The following is a 20,709-nucleotide window of genomic DNA, read 5'->3' as shown; positions in this document are numbered from 1 at the left end:
ATGTGATGTTTCGGAGGGCGCACCGGGACATGTCCCGGTGTCCCGGTGGGCCAGCACGGGCCTGATGGAAAGGTTGGTGAAATGATAATATGGGAGAAAATTGAAATACCACGAGAAAACCCAAGAACACAATCTTGTCCACCTCAAACTTTCTTGCCAGGGATAGAACCAGGGACCCAACACACGAAAGATAAGCGCTCCACCACGTCCCAATTCATTTCCTAAATTGTAATTATAATGCGTACCAGTACCCATCTTTCCTGGTAATCTCGTTCACGAATGTATGATAGATCCAACCTTCATGTCACATGTGCTATTGATCGAACGACTGGTTTCAACGTATCGCTCATACCGTAGATTGGTTCTCCTGGTTGGAATGTATTCTACATACGCAAATCTGCTATCATATTACATATACATAGAATTTGTGCTCCATAAAGGATCATGCAAGAGCTTACAGTTTTATCTACAGTGCCCGGCGTTTATTCAATCTCCAGAGAACGTAACTTTAACACGGAGTGAGCATTTTGTATTGGATTAAATGCATACCTCTGAGGCATTTCTTGCTCAGTAGCTTCGAACTCGACCGAGGACATTAACGAACACAAACGTTAGCTGTGAAATCGGGATTGAGCTGTTTAACAGCCAAAGCAATTTCATCTAAGGCTCAAACCGTTTTATTATTTAGTTGAACGTCAACCAAGCTGTTACAGGCAGGTCCGACGAGAGGGTGGGGGCGGGGCTTTTCTACCGAGGTCCGGACTACTGAAGGACCCGGCGAATACAGAAAGTGTTATAACCTTTGTGCTAGAGAGAAAATTGCTTCAAATATTTTCCGTATTTTCCGTTTGACAACCATCAACTACAGGAACGTTGTCTTACAAGCAAGGGAAATTACTTTGGATGTCAAAGTTCACAATACCACAAGTTTGATAGAAGGTCTAATACTACTACGCAGTAAATGCGAACACATTTTGCAGGAATGTTAACTTGTGAGCAGAAATCTAGGAAGGACTTCTGATTTTCCAGAAAAGCCCATACTCAAGAAACGTTTAGCAGACGGAACTGTTCAATAACAAGAAACAAAGAACCTCGAAAATTTTTCAAACAGTCACATTTTGTTGTTGTTGTTGTTATACTCGATTGTGTTCAGTCAACCTTAAATACTTCTGTAAGGCAATACATGATTTAAACACGAAATTCGATTTCTTGTGAAAGTTTCCAACATTGAGCAATGATGAACTTGAGGGAAAAGTAAGAACGTGGTTAGAAATAAAGCAATGATTTATTAGAAATGTATTAATGAAATGGTTCATCTACAAGCGATTCAATCTGGCAACTTCAGTGCTGCTCTGACACCATTTCAGTTGCTCAACCCAATTCATGATCAAAATCTTGTCACCCTTTTCCCGAATGTTACTATTGCTCTTCGTATTTTTTGTACTCTACCAGTGTCTGTGGCGGAGGCTGAAAGATCGTTTACTGCACTTATAAAAGTAAAGAATGTCCTTCGGTCATCGATGATTTAACAAAGATTATCCGACTTAGGAACTCTTATAATGGAGTCTATTTCAGCCTCAGCCCGGCAGCTAAAGTGATATCATAAATACATTTGCCAGCAGGAAAGCAAGAAAGGCTGTGTTGTAAATTACGAATTGTAACTCTAATAATGTAATTAGTATATGTATTAAATGTAACTAGTAGATATAGTTTGCCGGGTATTACGCTGGGCCCGGTTATAACTAAACCCCGGAGCCCGAGTTGGCTCTCGAAGGGCCTGACTACAGGCAAGTAGTTTACAGTAGAAATACAGTGCACTATTTTCTTTTCTTTACAGCAGCACTTTAAGATTCTTTGTTTACATAATATGTGAGTTTAATCATACAAAAGATACGAAAACTGAAAGAACAAGGAAGTGAAATTATCGCTTTCTTCCCCCTTCACCACACACTGGTGCTCTTGTCCTTGACCGACTAGTAAACAATGAACGTTATTTACTCGCTGAGATCTCTTCAATATGTTCTATATCTAATAGGAATTGCTGCAGTTAAGATATTTCGATTCCTATTAATAGATATGTTTTAAATACTTTTATCTGCACGTCGTGTCGGGAAACTTTTATTTCACGACAACAAGCAGAGACTAAACCATTATATTCATACTTGTGGGTAGTCTTCTTTCCATGACTAATTTTCAGAATATTAACAATTTCAGCATTGAGGTTTGATATATATAAAGTTAATACTTAACATATTTTTATTATTATTTTAGGTATATGCATATATTATACTACCATCAATTACCCGCTTCGCTGGATTAAATTTTTAAAAAATATATGTTTCGTTTCGTTAGTCAGTCACTTTTTACAATTACTAACGCGCTCCTTGATATTAGCCATTTTCGAAGATTTTTATAGATCTCCTCTTTCCCTCTTGTTGCGGGACACGGCATCGGAAGTGTCATTGTTCATCTCAGCAATCCCGAAAACTATGAATTCGAAACTGATATTGGTCATTTTGATCATATATAGACCCTATATATATCTCCCTCCCAGCCCACAATTTTTGCGGGCCTGAATTTGGATTTAAATGGCATCAGAAGTGTCACTGTTCATCTCAGCGACATCAAAAACTATAGATGCGACACTAATATCGGTCATTTTCGACCATATGTAAATGTCTTTCCCAGGCCCGCAACCAGCCACAGGGTTTGGGGGGAACATGGATATGTTAGGGGGGCTAAGTCATTAAAAATTCTTTTGCCATATCTAAATTGTGTTTTTTGTGTTGAGGTCTGAAGGGACCACGAAAAGTTTAGCTCTAGTTGCGGGCCTGGTCTTTCCCCTCCTTTAAGTTACATCGTCAAAGTGATATGACAAAAATCATCTTATATTGGAACTTCCTATAGGTCGAAAATTTGATCAAGATCGGTCAGGTAGTGCAAGAGTGAAGTCACATAGACAGTCACTTTCATTTTTATTTTTCTACATATATCTCCCCCACCCCCACCCCTACGTTACACCGTTAAAGTTAAATGATAAAAAATATCCCAAGCCGGAACGTCATCTATGTTGAAAATTTGACCGAGATTGGTTGGGTGGTTCAAGAGTTATTAAGTTTATTTTTATATATGTACACCACAACTCGGTACCAGTCTTCAAAGAAGAATCGGTTAATCCGCTTCAGCCATTAGGTATACGGATGCCTAATTCTCCGGACTTTTGAGTGCAACAGGGATTCTAACTGAGGGCCTTGCAATTTTAATTATGACAGTACTAAGCGAATTTGGTGTCTTTGTTTGCTTATTTTAGTCTAGTCTATGAAATAGGACTCGGTGATACACGTGAATAAGCAAAGCAATCTAATACATACTGTACTGCCATTTGCTGACTCACTATCTTTGAGTTCGTTATACTATGAGTTTGACTTTTCCTGAGGAGAATTATTGAGTTTAGACCAGCCATTTTAAAAATCACTAATTATATTGATTTTCCTAATCACTTGAAAGTCTGCCAATCACACCAGTGCTTAGGTTTCTTCCAGTAGGCCTTTTTTTTTAAATGCCTAAGTATGTGTTTGGAGTTATTTGAAATCAAATATGTTCGTTGCAGCTCTTCTGATCATTTCAAATCTCGCAATTCGATATTAACCCCAGTTATTGACAGGGATTTCGTTGTGGCCTTTCCCTTTTTTACTAAATAAGTGTTTATACACGTGATTATGTTTAAGTTCCCAGCATAGAAGACTATGTTTCATGAAGATATAAACTATAAATTTTTGAATATGACTATTTGAACTTTTTTCAGTGTTCGGAATTCGTAATGTGCTGTGATGATTTCAATTCGGCTATGACACTAATGTTTCCATTATATATATATATAAGAAATCGAAATAAATCCACAACTAGCCTGTTCTTTTGTACATTATATTAATAATCCTGATTCTCATTTTCTTTCCAGCATATCTTTTAATTTACAGGTTTCTCTACTCTTATTAACCTAGAGGAGAAAGCAAATCACAATTTACTCTTGTTCTATTTGGTTAATGGTCCGGCCTAGCTGTTTGAAGTATGGGCTAAAATTTGTCTTTGGGCAGAATACTCAGACAAGAATAAGAATTACATAAGTAAAACGCTATATTACGTACCGTAGGTAGGCTTCAAAGTTATTTTCATTTGTAATAAACCAGGCAGCATGAAGATACACACCAAAAGGTGCTCGGTTACCATTGTAATTCCCCAGGAAATTTTTCTTAAATACATCTAAAATTCCATCTGCATCATTTGGCCTAGAGATAAAAATAACAATGTTAAAATAAAGAAGTATGAAAATAACGCTAATGGTACCAATAAAATTAACTTTTATTTCTGATGTAATACAGGACTAGAGCTCGAAAGAAGAATTGAGAATATAAGAAATGTTTGGAAAATAAGGGGCCAGAAATAGTTTAAAATATAGTATGTAAAATTGTTAATCAAAATTTTAAAAATCCGAAGGAATTGACTCCACAGGTGAAAGCGCGTTATATGTATTGTTTCATAAACACTAATCAAACATAAAGGCAAACAAACGGATAACATTCGTAAGCTCTAAACTGTGTATGTCCTAAAAATATGAGCGCAAGTCTAAGGTCCTAAATTTCAGTTTTCTTACACTTTAGGACCTAGATGATTTTTAGGACGTTCCAATTTTATATGTGCAATTTATAAACTTCATTCATACAGTTTAGAACCTCTACACCTAGTAGATTTTTAGGACTACTGCTTAAGACTTATGTACATATGTCGTTCAGTTACTTTAGTTCTGAAATTCGCTTCCATCACACAGATCTCTTACAGTGTAGTAGATGCCAAATGCTATCATGAACGCAATTCATTACAACTGTAACAGATGTATTAATAACTAAAACTATTATTATTATCACATATTTTGTAGTTACATATGAATTACATAAAATAACTTACTTTAATGTAATAATAAGTTATGACAGTTTTTTATGTGCAGGTTATTTTAAAACAGAAACTCCGTATTTATCTTTACTGACTTCGTAGAAGCGTAATGAAAGCTTCATAAAAAAAGGTAAATTTTTCAAAAATCGGATTTATTTGTCAATAAACTGTGCCATCAGAAATACGTGTCTATTTATCAGAGAAAGGAAATTTTTGTACTGTACTGACCTGTATCATATACTGAGAAAAAAACGTATGTGGGTACGTAAAAAGGTAGGTTACATGTGTAAATCCTGTAGTTTTTGGACTTAACGTACAGCAAACGTGTAACTATAACACTGGTCAACACTGAAAATTCTTCGGAGATAAAAGTAACCAATACTTACTAATTTTAGGGTGCTGATAACGAATATGAAGTTAGTTTTTGAAGATTGGTTCGGGTTTTAAAGAAATACGTTATCACTAAATGTGCTTCGGAGTGCAAATTAAGGGTTTGTGGCAACAGATCATCTCTGTTTATTTCAATAAATTTCCATTGTTTGACGATTAGCTTTATTACTATCCTTTTCGCTCATACTTCATCTCAGACAAAGAAACATGAACCACATCATGGTTTAGTCTGTATTGCAGAGTTTGCCAGAGAAAACGTGTTGTTTAAGGTTCTTTTCTAGATTCAATTTGCCATCCGTTACGCGTAAATGTGTTAACAGTGCCGTCTTTTTTTTTTACGTTGACGGCGAAGTAACATTGTCAATTAAAAACGAAATTTCACACATATCATAAAGAAAGCCGTTTGTACTTTGGCTGTAAAGTGGGTGATATGGACAAGAAATGGGCACCACACATTTGTTGTAATACTTGTCCTTAAAACTTGCAGGACCGGCTATATGGAAAACATCATGCATGCCGTTTGCAGTTCAAATGATATGGAGAGAGCCGCCAGATCATACTTCAAACTGTTATTTTTGCATGGTTCCTCCAATTAAAGGTCTATCCAAATAGAAAAAGTGGACTATTATTTATTCTAATATTTCTTCTGCTATTCGTCCTGTGCCATATTCTGAAGAACTAAAGGTTCCACAACTTTCCGTATCTTACTCCACTATTTTATCCGACCAAGAGCAAGAGGCGGACACTATCGACCCAGGTATGTCAAATCCTGTTGAACATTCCTCATCATCCAACAATCCTGACTTCACAACCAACATATCATCATCTATTCGCCATATGATCACTCAACATGAATTAAAAGACTTTGTAACGGATCTGGGGTTGTCGAAAAGTAGCACAGAAATGCTGGCATCCAGACTCAAGCAGTAGGGAGCTCTTTCTGGAGGTGGTAAAGTATCTGGGTATGGAGCACGTCAGAAGCCCTGGAAGAGTATTTTTCAATGGAAAATGACAGTGTGTTGAAAAGTTTAATTGATCTTATGAATAGTTCAACATGGAACATAATCTGGAATGTCGGCTGTTCATAGACGCATCAAAACCATGGTTGTTTTGTTTAAAAGAAAATGTTTAAAACAAATGATTAAAACTGGTTTTAAACAATTGATTTTGTTTGAAACAAATTTTATATACGTTTTAAACATTTTGTTTTAAACATGTGTATTTTTTGTCTTGTTTTAAAGATATCTTTATTTTTATTTTATTTATTTTTTGTAAAAAAATCTGCCGGAGAAAGAAAATTACAAAAAGTGATCCCGTTCAGAAGGCTATTTTCTTCGCGCATAGTATTGCCACACTTGGTACAATTACCAAATTCAGCCCTTTTTGTCATTCATCGGCCCATTGGTACCACGCTGGCATTTTCAGCCCCTTTTGTGAAAAAAGTTGGTAAAGTTCTATCCAATTCAGCACCATGTAACAGATGCTTGTCATATTTTCAAAAGTGTCAGTAAGACTTTTCCTACATCTCATGATTGATTCATTTTTTCCTCGTTTTATGTATTTTTCTGATATGTGGTCATAATACCGTTTTGGTCTCTATTGGTCACTTTGAAATAAAGGAGCGTTTGATTTCTTTACAACACATACCGAAGATGATAACTGTTTTCTCTTTTAATTTGCGGCCTCTATTATACTTCCTGCGTGCGAGAAAAGTTTCATCCTTTCACAATTGTTCGGGGTCTTCCCATTTGGATGTTTTTAAAAATTATTTTTTTAAAAGAGCAATTTTTTGATTTCGACTCTTGGAAAAAGGGGTCGGAGTGTTCTAGACCTTTACTTCTTTTAGTTTCGTGTTATAGAGCCATGTAATTATTATACTGTGATAAATTAATGAATTCAGCCCTTTTTGTTTTAATTTGGTACTTTTTTTCATTGGGCTACTTGTAGAAATGATATTAAATACTGTAAAAGAATTATCATTGAAACTAGTTTTTGTGTTCTATTCAGAAAACAAAGGGCTCTTTGCTAAATTGCGGTTCTGAAATTAAAATATCGCAGGCATTCGTTAATACATACCGTACATGTTGGTTCTCAGTCTTCGTACAATTTGGAATCGTTTAACATGAGTTTTACGGGAAGAAAAGAGGACATCATTTCGAGTGGGCCTAAATCGAAGAAACTAATTTTATACGTTTCGTACAAACTTGGGTTGCAGGGTAAATTTAGCTCCAACTTAGAGCTTTTAAAAAAATATTTTTAGATATGGGTCATTCAGAGCACAAGGATCCAAGTCCATGTTCAAAAAGGTTCATTCTTGCTCAGCAAACGTGGTATCTTCGTAGCGAAGAGTCCGAAATAAATGAACCAAAAACCAAGTGAAGAGCTGTAGTGTGGGCTAGAGTTTCATAGAACAACCGCTAGACAAGGGCGTTTCTAGAACGGGGAAACAGGAGGGCTAATTTCTTCCTCCCTGCTCATAAATTTAAGATGTTGTGTACGCTGCAGCGTGAGAAAGGTTAATAAGTCAAGTTCCAAATGTCATAGTCAATGATGCATAAATGCAGGGTGTGTCAAAAAGAATACACCGACGGAAAACATCATATATTTGCAATCACGAATCCGAAAAGAAAGAAAGAAAACTACGTGATAAGGTGCAATCTAGAGCTTTTATATGATTACCGCTAGAGAGGAGTGTCTGTTTAGAGGTCACCCGTCCTCCTAGTGCCTACCCTGAATTTCAAATTTTGGGACAGTAATGCAGATTTCAAAATTGAAGTCCTTACGCCGATTAAATACGGAGTTTTATCAGTTAAAATCCATTTCCATTGGCCGCAAGGAAGTATAGGCTTATATTGCTCTTTTGTTTTTGTTTTTTTTCTTTTTGACCCAAGGATTCCAAAGGTGGCTCTACTTTCGAGTTTCGGGCCTGCTTAAAATTCTGGAAATTGCGCCTAAGCAACTTTCCAGTTTTGATGGTCTATATTTTCTCCGTATTTATTCGGTGTAAGGACTTCGAACTTGTTCTGTTGGACTTTACTTATCAATAAGTTTCTAAATCTGCCTTACTGCACCCAAACTCTGAAATTCAGAGTGGGAGTGGGCGCGGCTGCCCTCCTGTCCCCATTGACGCCCCTGTCCAGCAGCCATCATATGAAACTAGCCCATGTCCTTTCACGTGGTTTGAGTTTCATTTATTTCGTACTGTTGACTGCTAAGATATTACGTTTTGAAGTAGCGTTCATTTGCATGAGCAAAACTGAACCTTATTGAAAATAGACTTGGATCCAATGTGCTCTGAATGTCCAAAATATTCTCTTCAATTCAATTATTGATTTAAAGAACAACCAATACACAGGCTTGCAGAAAATATTCTAAAGTTAGCACAACATGAAGTGTGCTTGAAATATCACTTCTCGAAAATGTATTATTTTAAAATAATTTTATTAGCATCAGTATTCCGAAATAGCAATCAAATTTTTGCAACTACAATTTCTCTCAGCTCCAGGTGATCAATTGAGTAAAAATTATGTACATATGTGCAAAATTCTAATAATAATACAATTATTTGAGCCAAATACCGTAAAAAATGCCATACTAAATCCAATGGTCTTTCGAAAGTCACTTTGCAAACCACTGGTGGTACACAAATTAAATTAGGTTAAAAAAAAAGTGCATTATCAGTGACAGCTTACGGAAATACAAAGTCAGCATTTTGAATCCGATACGAACACTCGAAAGTCATTTACAAAACCGCTGATGCTACAGAAACGAAATTTGATATATTAAGGTGCATTATCACCAGTGTACTACGAATATATATATATATATATTTTTTTTTTCGAAAATCATCTTGAACAACAAGTGGCCAATAAAAATTCATTAAAAACTTATATAATAGCCATTTTTAGTTAAACGATTTCATTTCTGTTATCAATGTTGCACTAATCAGTATATACAGGATGAATCTGTAATACTGGTTGCAAGTAAAGAGTAAAAAGTCTTAACAAAATCGGGTTATTACACGATTTTGAAATATGTTTTAAACTGTTTAAAACATTTTGAACATCTTTTTCATGTTTTAAACACATGTTTTGTTCTTTTTCAAAAAAATCTGTATTTTTTCCAACCCTGATCAAAACTAAGTCTGAAAATGTGCTAGTGGATAATGGAAATGTGTTACCATCAATGCCAATCGGATATGCAGTTCACTGGAGAGCGGTCCCAAAGCTATAAGGAACTAGTGGAGCACATAATATCTTCCTACCAAGCAATGGGGTGTAATATGTCACTAAAGAAAACGCACATGTTGCACTTCCACATACATTTCTTCCCAAAAAACTGCGGAGCAGTCAGCGATGAACATGGAGAACATTTCCATCAAGTTATATCTACGATGGAGAAACAATATCAGGACCACTGAAGCAAGTCTATACTTGCTGATTATTGTTACACAATCGCTAGAGATGTTTCAGAACCACAATACAAGCGACATACAAAGAGATGCCGTTTGTAATATCCATGTAAGTTATGATTTATCACTTCCATTCTATATAGCTTAATTTCTTACTAACCCTTTTACATTCTTTGGGAAAAACGCTATGCCCCGCCACGTATAACCAACTATCATACTAGAACCTATATGCTTGCTTCAAGTGATTTTCTGTCTCATGTCTAGAGGGTCTAACGTTATAACAAAATGCACTTTTCGCTCTTTACATACGAACGTCATTTTTATTTTGTATACGAGAATAAACCCGATAACAGAAATAGGTATCTGAGAGTGTTAACACTACATTATTCGTTAAGAATTGCTCTACATGCTTCGATTTAGAAGTACAAAAAATTAAGAATTATATATGCACACTTACAAAATACATCCATCAACCATACTGCAAACAGCTCCGTCTCCTCCCTCCCAGAAGATCATAGGAACTTCCCATGTTCCAGGAAAAGAAGCTGTAGGGCAGGGCTGAATAGGGCAGTCCTATAAGAAATATATATATATATATATATATATATATATATATATATATATATATATATATATATATATATCAGAAAAAACTTTCATTTTTTTGAAGCAAAAATAAGAAAACAGAACTCTTATTTTCCGTACTATTCTGTATTCTCCTTACCACTTTCATTGACAGAACTAATGAAATCGAATGTATTTTCTCTTGTTTTGTAAAGATGGAATTAAGAGAAAGTCGTTTGTTAAGTTGTGATCTTTGTTATGCCTTCGCGATTTATAATCAGTGTATCTTGGTTACTTCTCAATGAATTTTCATTTCAAGTATTCCTAAATAAAACACATGGAGAAAAATTCTTATATTGTTCGTAACTCACCTTGAAGAAATGCCTTTCCTTAGTAGTATTGGATATTATGATCCTTATTTGGATTTTATGAAGTCCATTGTGCTTTTGATTTTGTAAGTGACATCGGCTTAAAATTCGGAATATTATCAATGATTTATTTATCCAAAATCGCCTAATTTAAACACATTATTCCATATTTACAATTGTATATTGAGAAATATTGTGTGTAGTAGAAAGTACTTTGAAAGTGGTAGGAAATGATACACCGTGCATTTAAGTATTCTGAACCTTAGGGGAATTATGAATTGGATTTGTTAAATTAAACAATATGACTAGTGTTAGATTTATTGTGCCTTATGCAGAGTCGTTCTGAAGCGTGATTAGTCCCATACTAAAGACGTCGATTAACATCTGTTTCCTGCAGTAGTCAGACCTTTAGTATGACTCTAATCATACGTCAAAACGATTCTGCATAAGGCAGATTAAGATTATATTAGATTTAACGTCCGTTTTACAGTGCGACTATATATGAGAGGGGGACCTACAGTTTAATGTGGGATCCGAATTAAGTGAGACTCTCCAGAAATCGACCACGAAGAAGCTCTATTTCTTGATTCTAGATTTCGCAAACTTACCAATCTAGATATATAACTCTCTTTATGCTTACTTCCTTTGTAACTGACAACAGTCACTCGATTTTCTTTAAGTATTTAAGAAGTTAATAACGACGTAATTTGAGTTATTGTATCATCGTTGATAGTGTTATTTAACCCTTAATTGGTGACGTAAGGTCCCACGAACAGCGAATACCTTTTTTTCTTCTCCCTCTAGCAGAGGATTGACCTTGAATACGTGCCACTCCTAGTGATGGGTAAATTCCCGGGAAGATATTTTTCGGGAATATTCCCTGGGAAGATTCCCAAAGTGGGAATTTTTCCGGGAATTTATGTACAATTACAAAGAAAATTGCATTCTATTACTATATTATGATTTCAAAGGTAATTCATTGTATAAACACAGTATATTTATTACTGTTGTCTCCAGACGGTTCTCTAAAATGTATATTTTGAACGGTATTTATTATTTGATTAAATTTAGAGAGTACGCATAAATGTAAATATATTTACAATATGCTTTATGCTAGTAAATACATAGGAAAAACATTTCGTATGGACAACATTTGATATAAAAACATACTTTTACACCGCTAAACAGTTCAAATTTATTTGTAAGTGGATTCTGCAAAAACGACTCTGCCACTACTGATATTATAAAGGTATTAAATTTTTAAATGTTATAAACAAATTAACTGGGTAACTGCCAGAATGCATACCTAGTCTGTCGAAAAATTCGTAAGGTTGCCAGTATATGGATGACATACATACAAAATGTTGAATTGAGGTACACTGTACTTTCTTAGTGTGTTCTTACTGTGTTATTAAATCTCTAATTTAAGAAGATGAGCCATTTCGAACAATATACACGCTGTTACAAATATTCGCCAACAATGCTTGGTACATGAATATACACGTAAAAAGAAGCACACAAATTCTAATTAACACAGGTCCGGAAACATTGGTACTAATGAAGGATCCTGAGAAGGAATCATTATTTTGATATGTAAACATTACAGTTTAAAAGTATAAATATTTGCAACTACATAGATTTCTTTATTCAATATCAGATTCTTCCTCAGAGAGCGATAAGTGCAGGTCAAAATCTGATTCTTCGTATGGGATATCTGAATCCAGATCACTTTCACTGGTGCCCAATTCGATAGATTCTTCATCCTTTTTCGTAGATGTACTGTGAATCATTTCCACCTCTTCACATGATTTCTCTACATGTTCCTTTTTGGACGTGTCTGATTTATTAAGCAGTTTCCAGTTATATGCCAAGTAAGTAATTTTGCCTGCTCTTTCAGTGGTTAAACGGTTTCTTTTCTTAGAGTGAATCCAGGCAAACACCCTGAAAGTTCTTTCTGTTGCTTCAGACGTGCAAGGAGCGGAAAGAATGCGCACATCCACTTTTGATAATTCTGAAGTACCGTATAACCCTTTCCACCATAACAACGGACTTATTGTTTCAGCTGTTGTCCACATAAAATTTTATTAAACAATCCTTGTTTTGATCTGAAACGTGCTACATCCTTCATGACTGAAATTGTATCTAATTGCATGTTTGAAGCAACATGATGGATACATTCCATGCCATCGATCGTTTCTCCTGGAGATAAATTGTGTCCCTGTGATGACGGATCTAGGAGTGAAGCTGCGAGATGTATTGGCTTCAAAGCATGTTCCTTTCTGAGCTTCGTTTTGTTAAGTACTTCAGACTGCTCACTGGTCGACAACGATGACGAAAGTGCCTCAGAGATCTTGCTTTCAATCTCGTAGAATCCAGTGTAGACAGAATGTATACATGAATCATTCGATTCTAATTTAAAGATCCAGGTCACAATAGGTTTCAAAATTGTAATTAAACTTTCGATCTTACTCCAAAATGATGTATCATCGAGTAACATTCCTCTCATTTCTTTAGGTAAGACTTTGGTTGCTTGTTCTTCAACAGCCAACGTTTGTAGGCTGCATTTACAAGTAATCATGCTTTCAAGACATGAAAGGCAACTGCCCCAATGACTTTTACTTGGTAGTTTCAGAGAAACATTACGTTTTTTGTCTTTGTTTATCTGAACTAATGTTGCGTTAAGAAGATGCACAGAACGTATTTTCTTTACAATTTTTGTTACATTTTCCATTAGTTGCGCTGCCGTATGAGGTTTCAGAACATCACTACAGAGTAAGTGCAAGGAGTGAGCAAAACACCCTAGCGGAACAATATGTGGGTAACTTGTTTGTGCCAATTTCAGTGCTTTCTGCATATTTGAAGCATTATCAGTAATTATTACAAAAAATTTTGAGGGTTCATACTTTTGAAGAACCGATATTATTTTAAGAACTCAGATGTCTGCGTATGGCCTTCAGTGTTCACAAAGTCCACAAAGACAGGTTCGGGTTTCGTGACAATAAAATTAACAATATCTTCGTTTCGCACATTGCTCCATCCATCCAACTGCAGATTTAGGTTTCTTGCTTCTTGAAGTTGCAAATGTAATTGTGACTGCATGTCTTCATATTCACCATTAAGGTAAGTGTTAGCCACTGCTCTTCTTGTTGGTAGTATATACGATAGTCTAATTTTCTTGAAGAAATCGATACATAATGGATGTTCAACTATGGAGAGCGGTGCTCCACTAACATATATCGCTTTAGCCAGCATGTTGTTCAGATTTTCCTATAAAGGAAGAAATGCGGTTAAGTCATTTTGTAAAAGATCGAGCGGAATATATCGTGAATATACTTTTCATATTCTTTTTGTTACAATACCGTTTTTCGTACCACGAATCAACAAAACAGCTAAATTTAGCTTGAAAAAAATCATGGCAAATAATTTATGAAGTATTCCTTGTCAAAATACTTCTGAGAAACTGTTTACTAACTACGATGGAATATGAATTATTTATGAAACCCCGAAAACTGAGATAATTAACTCACGTTTTATTGATTCGACTATTCATGAAACGGTTAATTGATTGCAGAAAATAGTTTCCTTTTATATTTTTCCTTTTTGTTCTATGTGCACGAATGTTGAGCCAGGAAAATGTAAATTTCTACCATTTTAGGTTTCATTAGAAAGTTGAGGATAGGAATGAAATATGTTCTTGGGATGCTTAATCGATTGTAGAAAACTGATTCTTACTTCCTTCTGTATGACGATCACAGCTAAAACCGGAAATGGGGGCACATTAGGAAAGCGAGGTCACTTTTTATTTATATTTACAGGTACAAGCATTAATTCAGATAGAACGAATAATGTTTAGCAAAACTTACTTATAGAGGCAGAGTCATCTGTGAACATAGATACAGCCTTAAGAATTAACTTCACTGCTATGGAAATCAACAAAAGGGACGCCATTCTGGTGTGGGAAATTCATCTACAAGGTAAGTGAATCATGCCGTAGCTGAAGGGGTGACTCTGAATTTAACCCCTTATCTAAATCATTGCGTGGGTAATTTATCTATTCCCCTGTCTTGAATATTTTCAACTCATAACACAATCATGTCAGAACTCAGGAATCCTGACCGAGAGTGAGGATATAATATGGGCCTATCGCCTACAGAAGATAACGTGCCTGAGAGAAGATACTTACGTTTTCGTTTGAATCCATAGCGTCGATAAAGGATTCTAGAGAACGTATTTTGGAAGCCTTATGGGGCGTTTACACTTAGTCGATTTGCGTTCGATTCAGTTGAATTGACGTCACTTTCAACTTAATCGACCGTGTAAACGGGACTTCAATTTAATCGCTTGGTGATCGAAGGCGACTAATCGACTGGCAACTGAATTGAAAGACGTTCTATTTTCTTCTGCTATAACACCGCAAATTGTACCAATTACTGCTTGCTTGGACATCTTTAAAATTGCCAGTCCATTTCGAATTGACCAGAGGAGAGCGAGTCGACAAGCAGCATTCAATTTCGGTTGAAACAATTGAACACATCCATCGATCTGATTCGGCCTAGTTGCTTTGATTTAGTCGCAAATGCAACGAGTCGATTTAGCCGTGCGACTAAATCGACCAAATGTAAACGCCCCATTATCTCTCTTCTCCTCTACTGGCAATGATAAGGAAGTTGAAGGTCTAATGGGAAGTGAATGACGTTCCCCTGTTACAGGACTTTCAAGGAAAATATCACTTTCCTCTATTCCTATAATTTCCGTACTCAGGCAAGTACTACTTGTTCCTGCTCCTTTAATAGTACCAGTAGTTATTTCTCCAGAATCTCCATACGAAATAGCTTTCCTCATTTTCGATGGGCATCTTAAACATTTTGAGACATGTCTCACCATTTTATCAGCATTTGCGCATACATATTTATGTCCACAATATTTGCAAGATACTGACTTATCTTTAGAATTTAGCACGTAACATTGCCACACACGACCTTTCTTCCTACCCATTTCTCGGAATTTCGTGCGTTAATTCACATGTAAGAGAAGCCTGAGTACCTATTCAGAAACTGCAAGTCAGAGATAGCAGACAGACAATGTCTACTACTAACGGTGGTTCGGGGTGTATTGATAGTACTTCACCACTATCTCTACAGAATTTCTAGATTGTTTTACTAACTGGTTCACCTTCAATTATAAATTACTCTTTGGCTACTTTCTAGTGTTAATGGAAATGAAAATTTAAAAAAACAAAACATATCATTAGTTATATAAGGTAGTCAACTAATTACATTTTTTAAACCTCCAAATTATTTAAAAGGTAGAAGTAAATGATAATAAATGAAAATAAAGTAATTTGTCATATCGTTCTTATAATTTGGAAAGTAAAGTAAAGAAATGGAAATAAATTCTTTCCCGGGAATTTATATGCCAGGGAAAAAACCCGGGAATATTCCCACTTTTTAAATTCCTTCCCACCGGGAATATTTCCACTGCCCATCACTAGCCACTCCCAGTACCTTTCTCGCTCGCAATTGGCTACAAGTAGCTGTAGAGTTCGGATGTCTAAGCGTCAATTTTACGTTTCCTTGTAGTTAGTGGAGTCCTAGGGACCGCACGTCACTAATTGTGTTACTATTTTGTTCCAGGGCAGTGCTCATGTGTTGAGTTGATTTTGAATTTTAACGTCCCTTTCAGCAGCGAGGCTATATAAGACGAGACCTACTGATCAACGTGGAATCCGAATCATATATGATCTTCCGCCGGGAATCGAACCCGGGTCTCCCACGCCAAAGGCGCGTACACTAACCGCTTAGCCATGAAGGATCTTGCCAGTGTTCATATTTTATGCATTTTGAAAACTTTATAATCACTTTTTCTCGTTCAATATATTTGACAAACCTGGAACATCTGGTGTGAATGTGTATGATACTGAATTTACGGGGGGAAAAGTTAATTACATGTTACATATTTCATGTCAGAAAGTGACAGTGATGCAGTCAGAAGTAAGGTAGGACAGACCTTTGCAAAATTTGCGAAACTAATATATACTTAAAAAAATTCACAAATTTGTAAATGTCTTGCCTTCCATTGACAATAATTTTGAGGAGTTCGTTTATTATAATTTGCATATCAGTGTCAGTGTAGCTATATATGAAGCTATCTATATTCACATTAGAAGACTTACACCACACTGGTTTAAGCATGTTTTATACATGCATATTTCTATATTTCTTTATTATATTTATGGTGCATTATGTCATATAGCTACAAAGTATATTTAAGAGAAATTTGTCTTTCAAAAGTAATTGTGCTCCTTTTAATATTTAATAAATAATAAGGGGTCCCAGGGACCTCACGTCACTAACTATGCACTAAAAATTCACTACACCAGTTGAGGGTTAATATAAAAGAAGTCTGAGATTTAAATTTACATAAACATTTCTGCGCATGATTAAAATTACGGATAGTGATTTCATTCCATTTGTGATACTGCTAGTTCTGCGATGTTTATTAGAAAAGATAATAAAAAAATTCCTATTCTCTAAGTTATTTTTTTAAGATTTGTGGAACAGATAATTCTGAAATTATCAGTTGAATTATGATGCCAATGAAATTATCAGTTGAAAATGCCAATGAAAAAAGATCAGTTTTGATTAATGCAATAAAGTACGTTAAGAATAGTTCGTGTGCACTTCAACAAACTTGCATAATAACCGCTATTCAAGCAATTTGTTAAGAATGACGCAGCGTGTAATTGAGTACCTTATTAACAGTACCACATCCACAATCGTTGATGAACCTCATTGAAACATTTACCTGAGTCCCGTAGCCAGAGCACTCTGACGGAGAGAAGAAATCATATTTTTTTTGGGGGGGCGGGGCGGGAGGGAACTGACTTCAGTTCATCTGGTTATATTCCAACATACAACTTGCCTTTATTGCACATGCTCCTGGATTCGATTCCCTGTGGGATAGTAAAGAAATTTAATTTCATATAATTCACTTTAATTAATTATCCGTCTCCTCTAGCCTAAATGGCATAACTATGGGACGTTAAACTAAGGAGATAATTTCAGTCTTTTTTCAACAAATAACTGAAAGTTTCAAGATCTGAAGGTGGTCGCAGGGAGGGTCAGCCTATTGGCCACACCGTAGGTACGGGCCTGTAGAGAACGACTGGAGCTATTGCACATTTTCTTGTTACTCTCTTTGGTATGACGTTTACGAACAATATGTTGCTTTCATATACGTGATCTCTCCGTTCAACGCGTTATTACTGCGTTCAGCAAATCTCTACACGATCTCTCCTACCTTCATGCTTGTGCAAACTTTCTATTTGTGTAGGCGGTACCGAACCTGCAAAATATTGGGGGAATTTTGAAGACTAGCAGTAAACTACGTACAACGCTTGTTTCGACAATGAACTAACTCAAACACGTATACCTTTTGATTGTTTGACACCACAAACTTCTTATTTATTTATACCGAACGTTTGGGAAAATGTACACATGTACTTTGCACCATTCACGCAAAATGTGGAACATATATTTCAGCAAACATCTATTGGCACATGAATTTACCTGCTGACCCTATTTGAAAACTGCCAATTCTCCGTTTCTTAAAACTCGAAACCCTCTTTCCTTTCCCATTTGGGTTCCGCGCGAACTTCCCTATCCCACCATCTCTCCTGATTTTACCTTAATTATTTATCGTAATTTATTTTGAAATTAGAATATAAAATTGCCTTCCCACCTCAGTAACCGAATCTCTTAGCAGGAAATATATTCGCTGGAAGTGGTAAAAATTATTCATTATTCATTGGGGCACTATTTTAGGAGTTATAAATTAGGCTTCTTAAATGCCTAGTTTTAATACATATATAAACCTCCCTAATTTCTTTCGATACATATGATGTAAACATTTTTAATGTTTGATGTGTTTGATACCAATTTTCTATATTTTTATAAAAAGGCCTTGTGTCCATCTTAAACACAAATTAAATATAAGTTTCTTACAAGTTAGTACTCAATATTAGGTAGAAAAATTCTATATTTAGATAGTTAATTGGTATTTAATTTAGTTAATACATATTAAAAGAAATATAAAGATTAGTTAACAATGTATTATTTCTGTTAAGAGTTTAAAATTGTCACAACAATGGGCATATATTTTGAATTTTAATGAAAAATGAAAAAATGATTCTTGATTGGTAGAGATAAATTATGTTATGTTATCTATGAGTTCAGTTGGAGCAGTAGTCTGAAGAAGGAAGTGATATACTTCCGAAACTGTAACAATTCTCGTTAATTTATAATAAAGAATATAAACAGCCTTGTAAGAAACCAATTTTCTAAATGACTATCAATTGTCAAAATTACTCGTACACAAAGGAATTCATGTCATAATATAAATGACGGATTACATCAAACCAGTAGCGTCATTCAGCCGGTACGCCCGAACCGGTTGTTAAAATTTCTCAAGTTCCCGGACCGGTTGTTAAAAGTATCTTCTCATCTCTTGATCCAGCACATACGAAAATATTCAGTACTTGTCTAGGACTACACTGTAAAAAATGAGCAGTTGAAACAACAAAAAATGACTACCACTTTAGCGTGTTACTTGTGTGTTAATTCAGCATCAAGCACATCGCCTTCTGAGCATATAAGAAATAACTAGTTACTACATCAGAGAATTGGCATTGATTTTTATCATTTAATATGAGCAAAGCTTTGCGAAATATATTTGGCACTTGTGCCAAGTAACGAAAATGTTCTATGTTTCCTGTTATCGATCACAATAATTTTGTTGTAAACCTGTGAATCGTCTGACAACAGTTACATAAGCAACAGTTCTGCCATCTTCTATTCATACGTGCTAATACACAAGAATAACAAATAAAGAAAATAGATGGAAGCACTGCTATCTGTGTAACTGTTGTCAGATGATTCACTGGTTTACAACAATATTATTGTGACCGATTATAGAAAACATAGAATGTTATTAGTCACTTACCTAAATGCGAAATGTATTTCGCAAAGCTTTACTTATACCAAACAGTAAAAAACGATGCAAATACTCACAGTCAGTAACGAAGTATTTTTGATATGCTCTGAAGGCGATATCTGCAATATATACCTAACTTCTCTATCAGTGATCAACTGCTTCGTTTAACTACAGTCATCACAAATCAGTACAATAAGGGACTTCCATCCTGTCTAGTCTCATGGACTTAGAAAAGGCATTCGATAAAGTGTGGCATTATGGCTTACTACGTAAACTACAGTCACTCCGCTTGCCCACTTGTTACCTTCGACTCATATACTCTTTTATAAGTAACCGTATCGCATATGTTTCAATAGGAAATGTACTATCAAGGCCCATTTTCCCACATACAGGTGTACCACAAGGTTCCGCCCTTAGTCCATTATTGTATATACACGCTTCCGACATGCCGAGCCCACCGCCTAATGTGTACATCTTTCAATACGCAGATGATACTGCCTTTTTATCGCTTGGGAAAACAATCCTTCAGGTCAGCAGAAACCTACAAATAACCTTAAACAACTTTCTTAATTTGTGCAGTAAATGGAAATTAACTGTTAACACTGCGAAAACACAAGCCCTTGTTTTCCTCCCTTCAAAACGACGCAGTAAAGTACACAGAAATCCTGGAAATCTTCGTGTGTCAGTAAATGGTCATTTCCTTAGACCAGCAGTTTCTGCAACATACTTAGGAGTGGTCTTTGATTCGAAACTCTCTTGGAAACCTCACTTCCAAAAACTGGCGTTGCAAGCAAAGCGCAGATTAAATCTCCTCCGTCGTCTCACTGGCACAGCTTGGGGGCTAAATGCAAAGTTACTTCTCAATACCTATAAAGCATTTTTACGGCCTATATTAACATTTGGTAACATTGCCTGGTGCCATGCCTCACCTACGCTATACGAAAAGCTTGCAATTCTCGAACGCCATGTTATTCGCCTTGCATATTGTATTAAATTACCATATCCAAATTACCTCACGTATGAACACATTGATTTTGC

General features: G+C 35.6%; 1 protein-coding gene across 1 annotated transcript in view; it reads right to left on the bottom strand.

The window, feature by feature from the left end:
• LOC145661616 (chitin deacetylase 7-like) overlaps positions 1-20,709 on the bottom strand; it is a 141,403-nt gene that overhangs the window by 10,802 nt on the left and 109,892 nt on the right. The window contains exons 4-5 of the mRNA XM_081726938.1: positions 10,206-10,321; positions 4,146-4,286 (exon numbers count right to left, since the gene is read on the bottom strand). Coding sequence (XP_081583064.1) covers positions 4,146-4,286; positions 10,206-10,321 — 257 coding nt within the window. The remainder of the gene's footprint in view (positions 1-4,145; positions 4,287-10,205; positions 10,322-20,709) is intronic.

The sequence above is a fragment of the Thermobia domestica genome, chromosome 10 (genome assembly GCF_964235325.1).
Source record: "Thermobia domestica chromosome 10, izTheDome1.hap1.1, whole genome shotgun sequence".
Classification (NCBI taxonomy): Eukaryota; Metazoa; Arthropoda; class Insecta; order Zygentoma; family Lepismatidae; genus Thermobia; species Thermobia domestica.
This window is presented reverse-complemented; position numbering and strand designations above follow the sequence as displayed.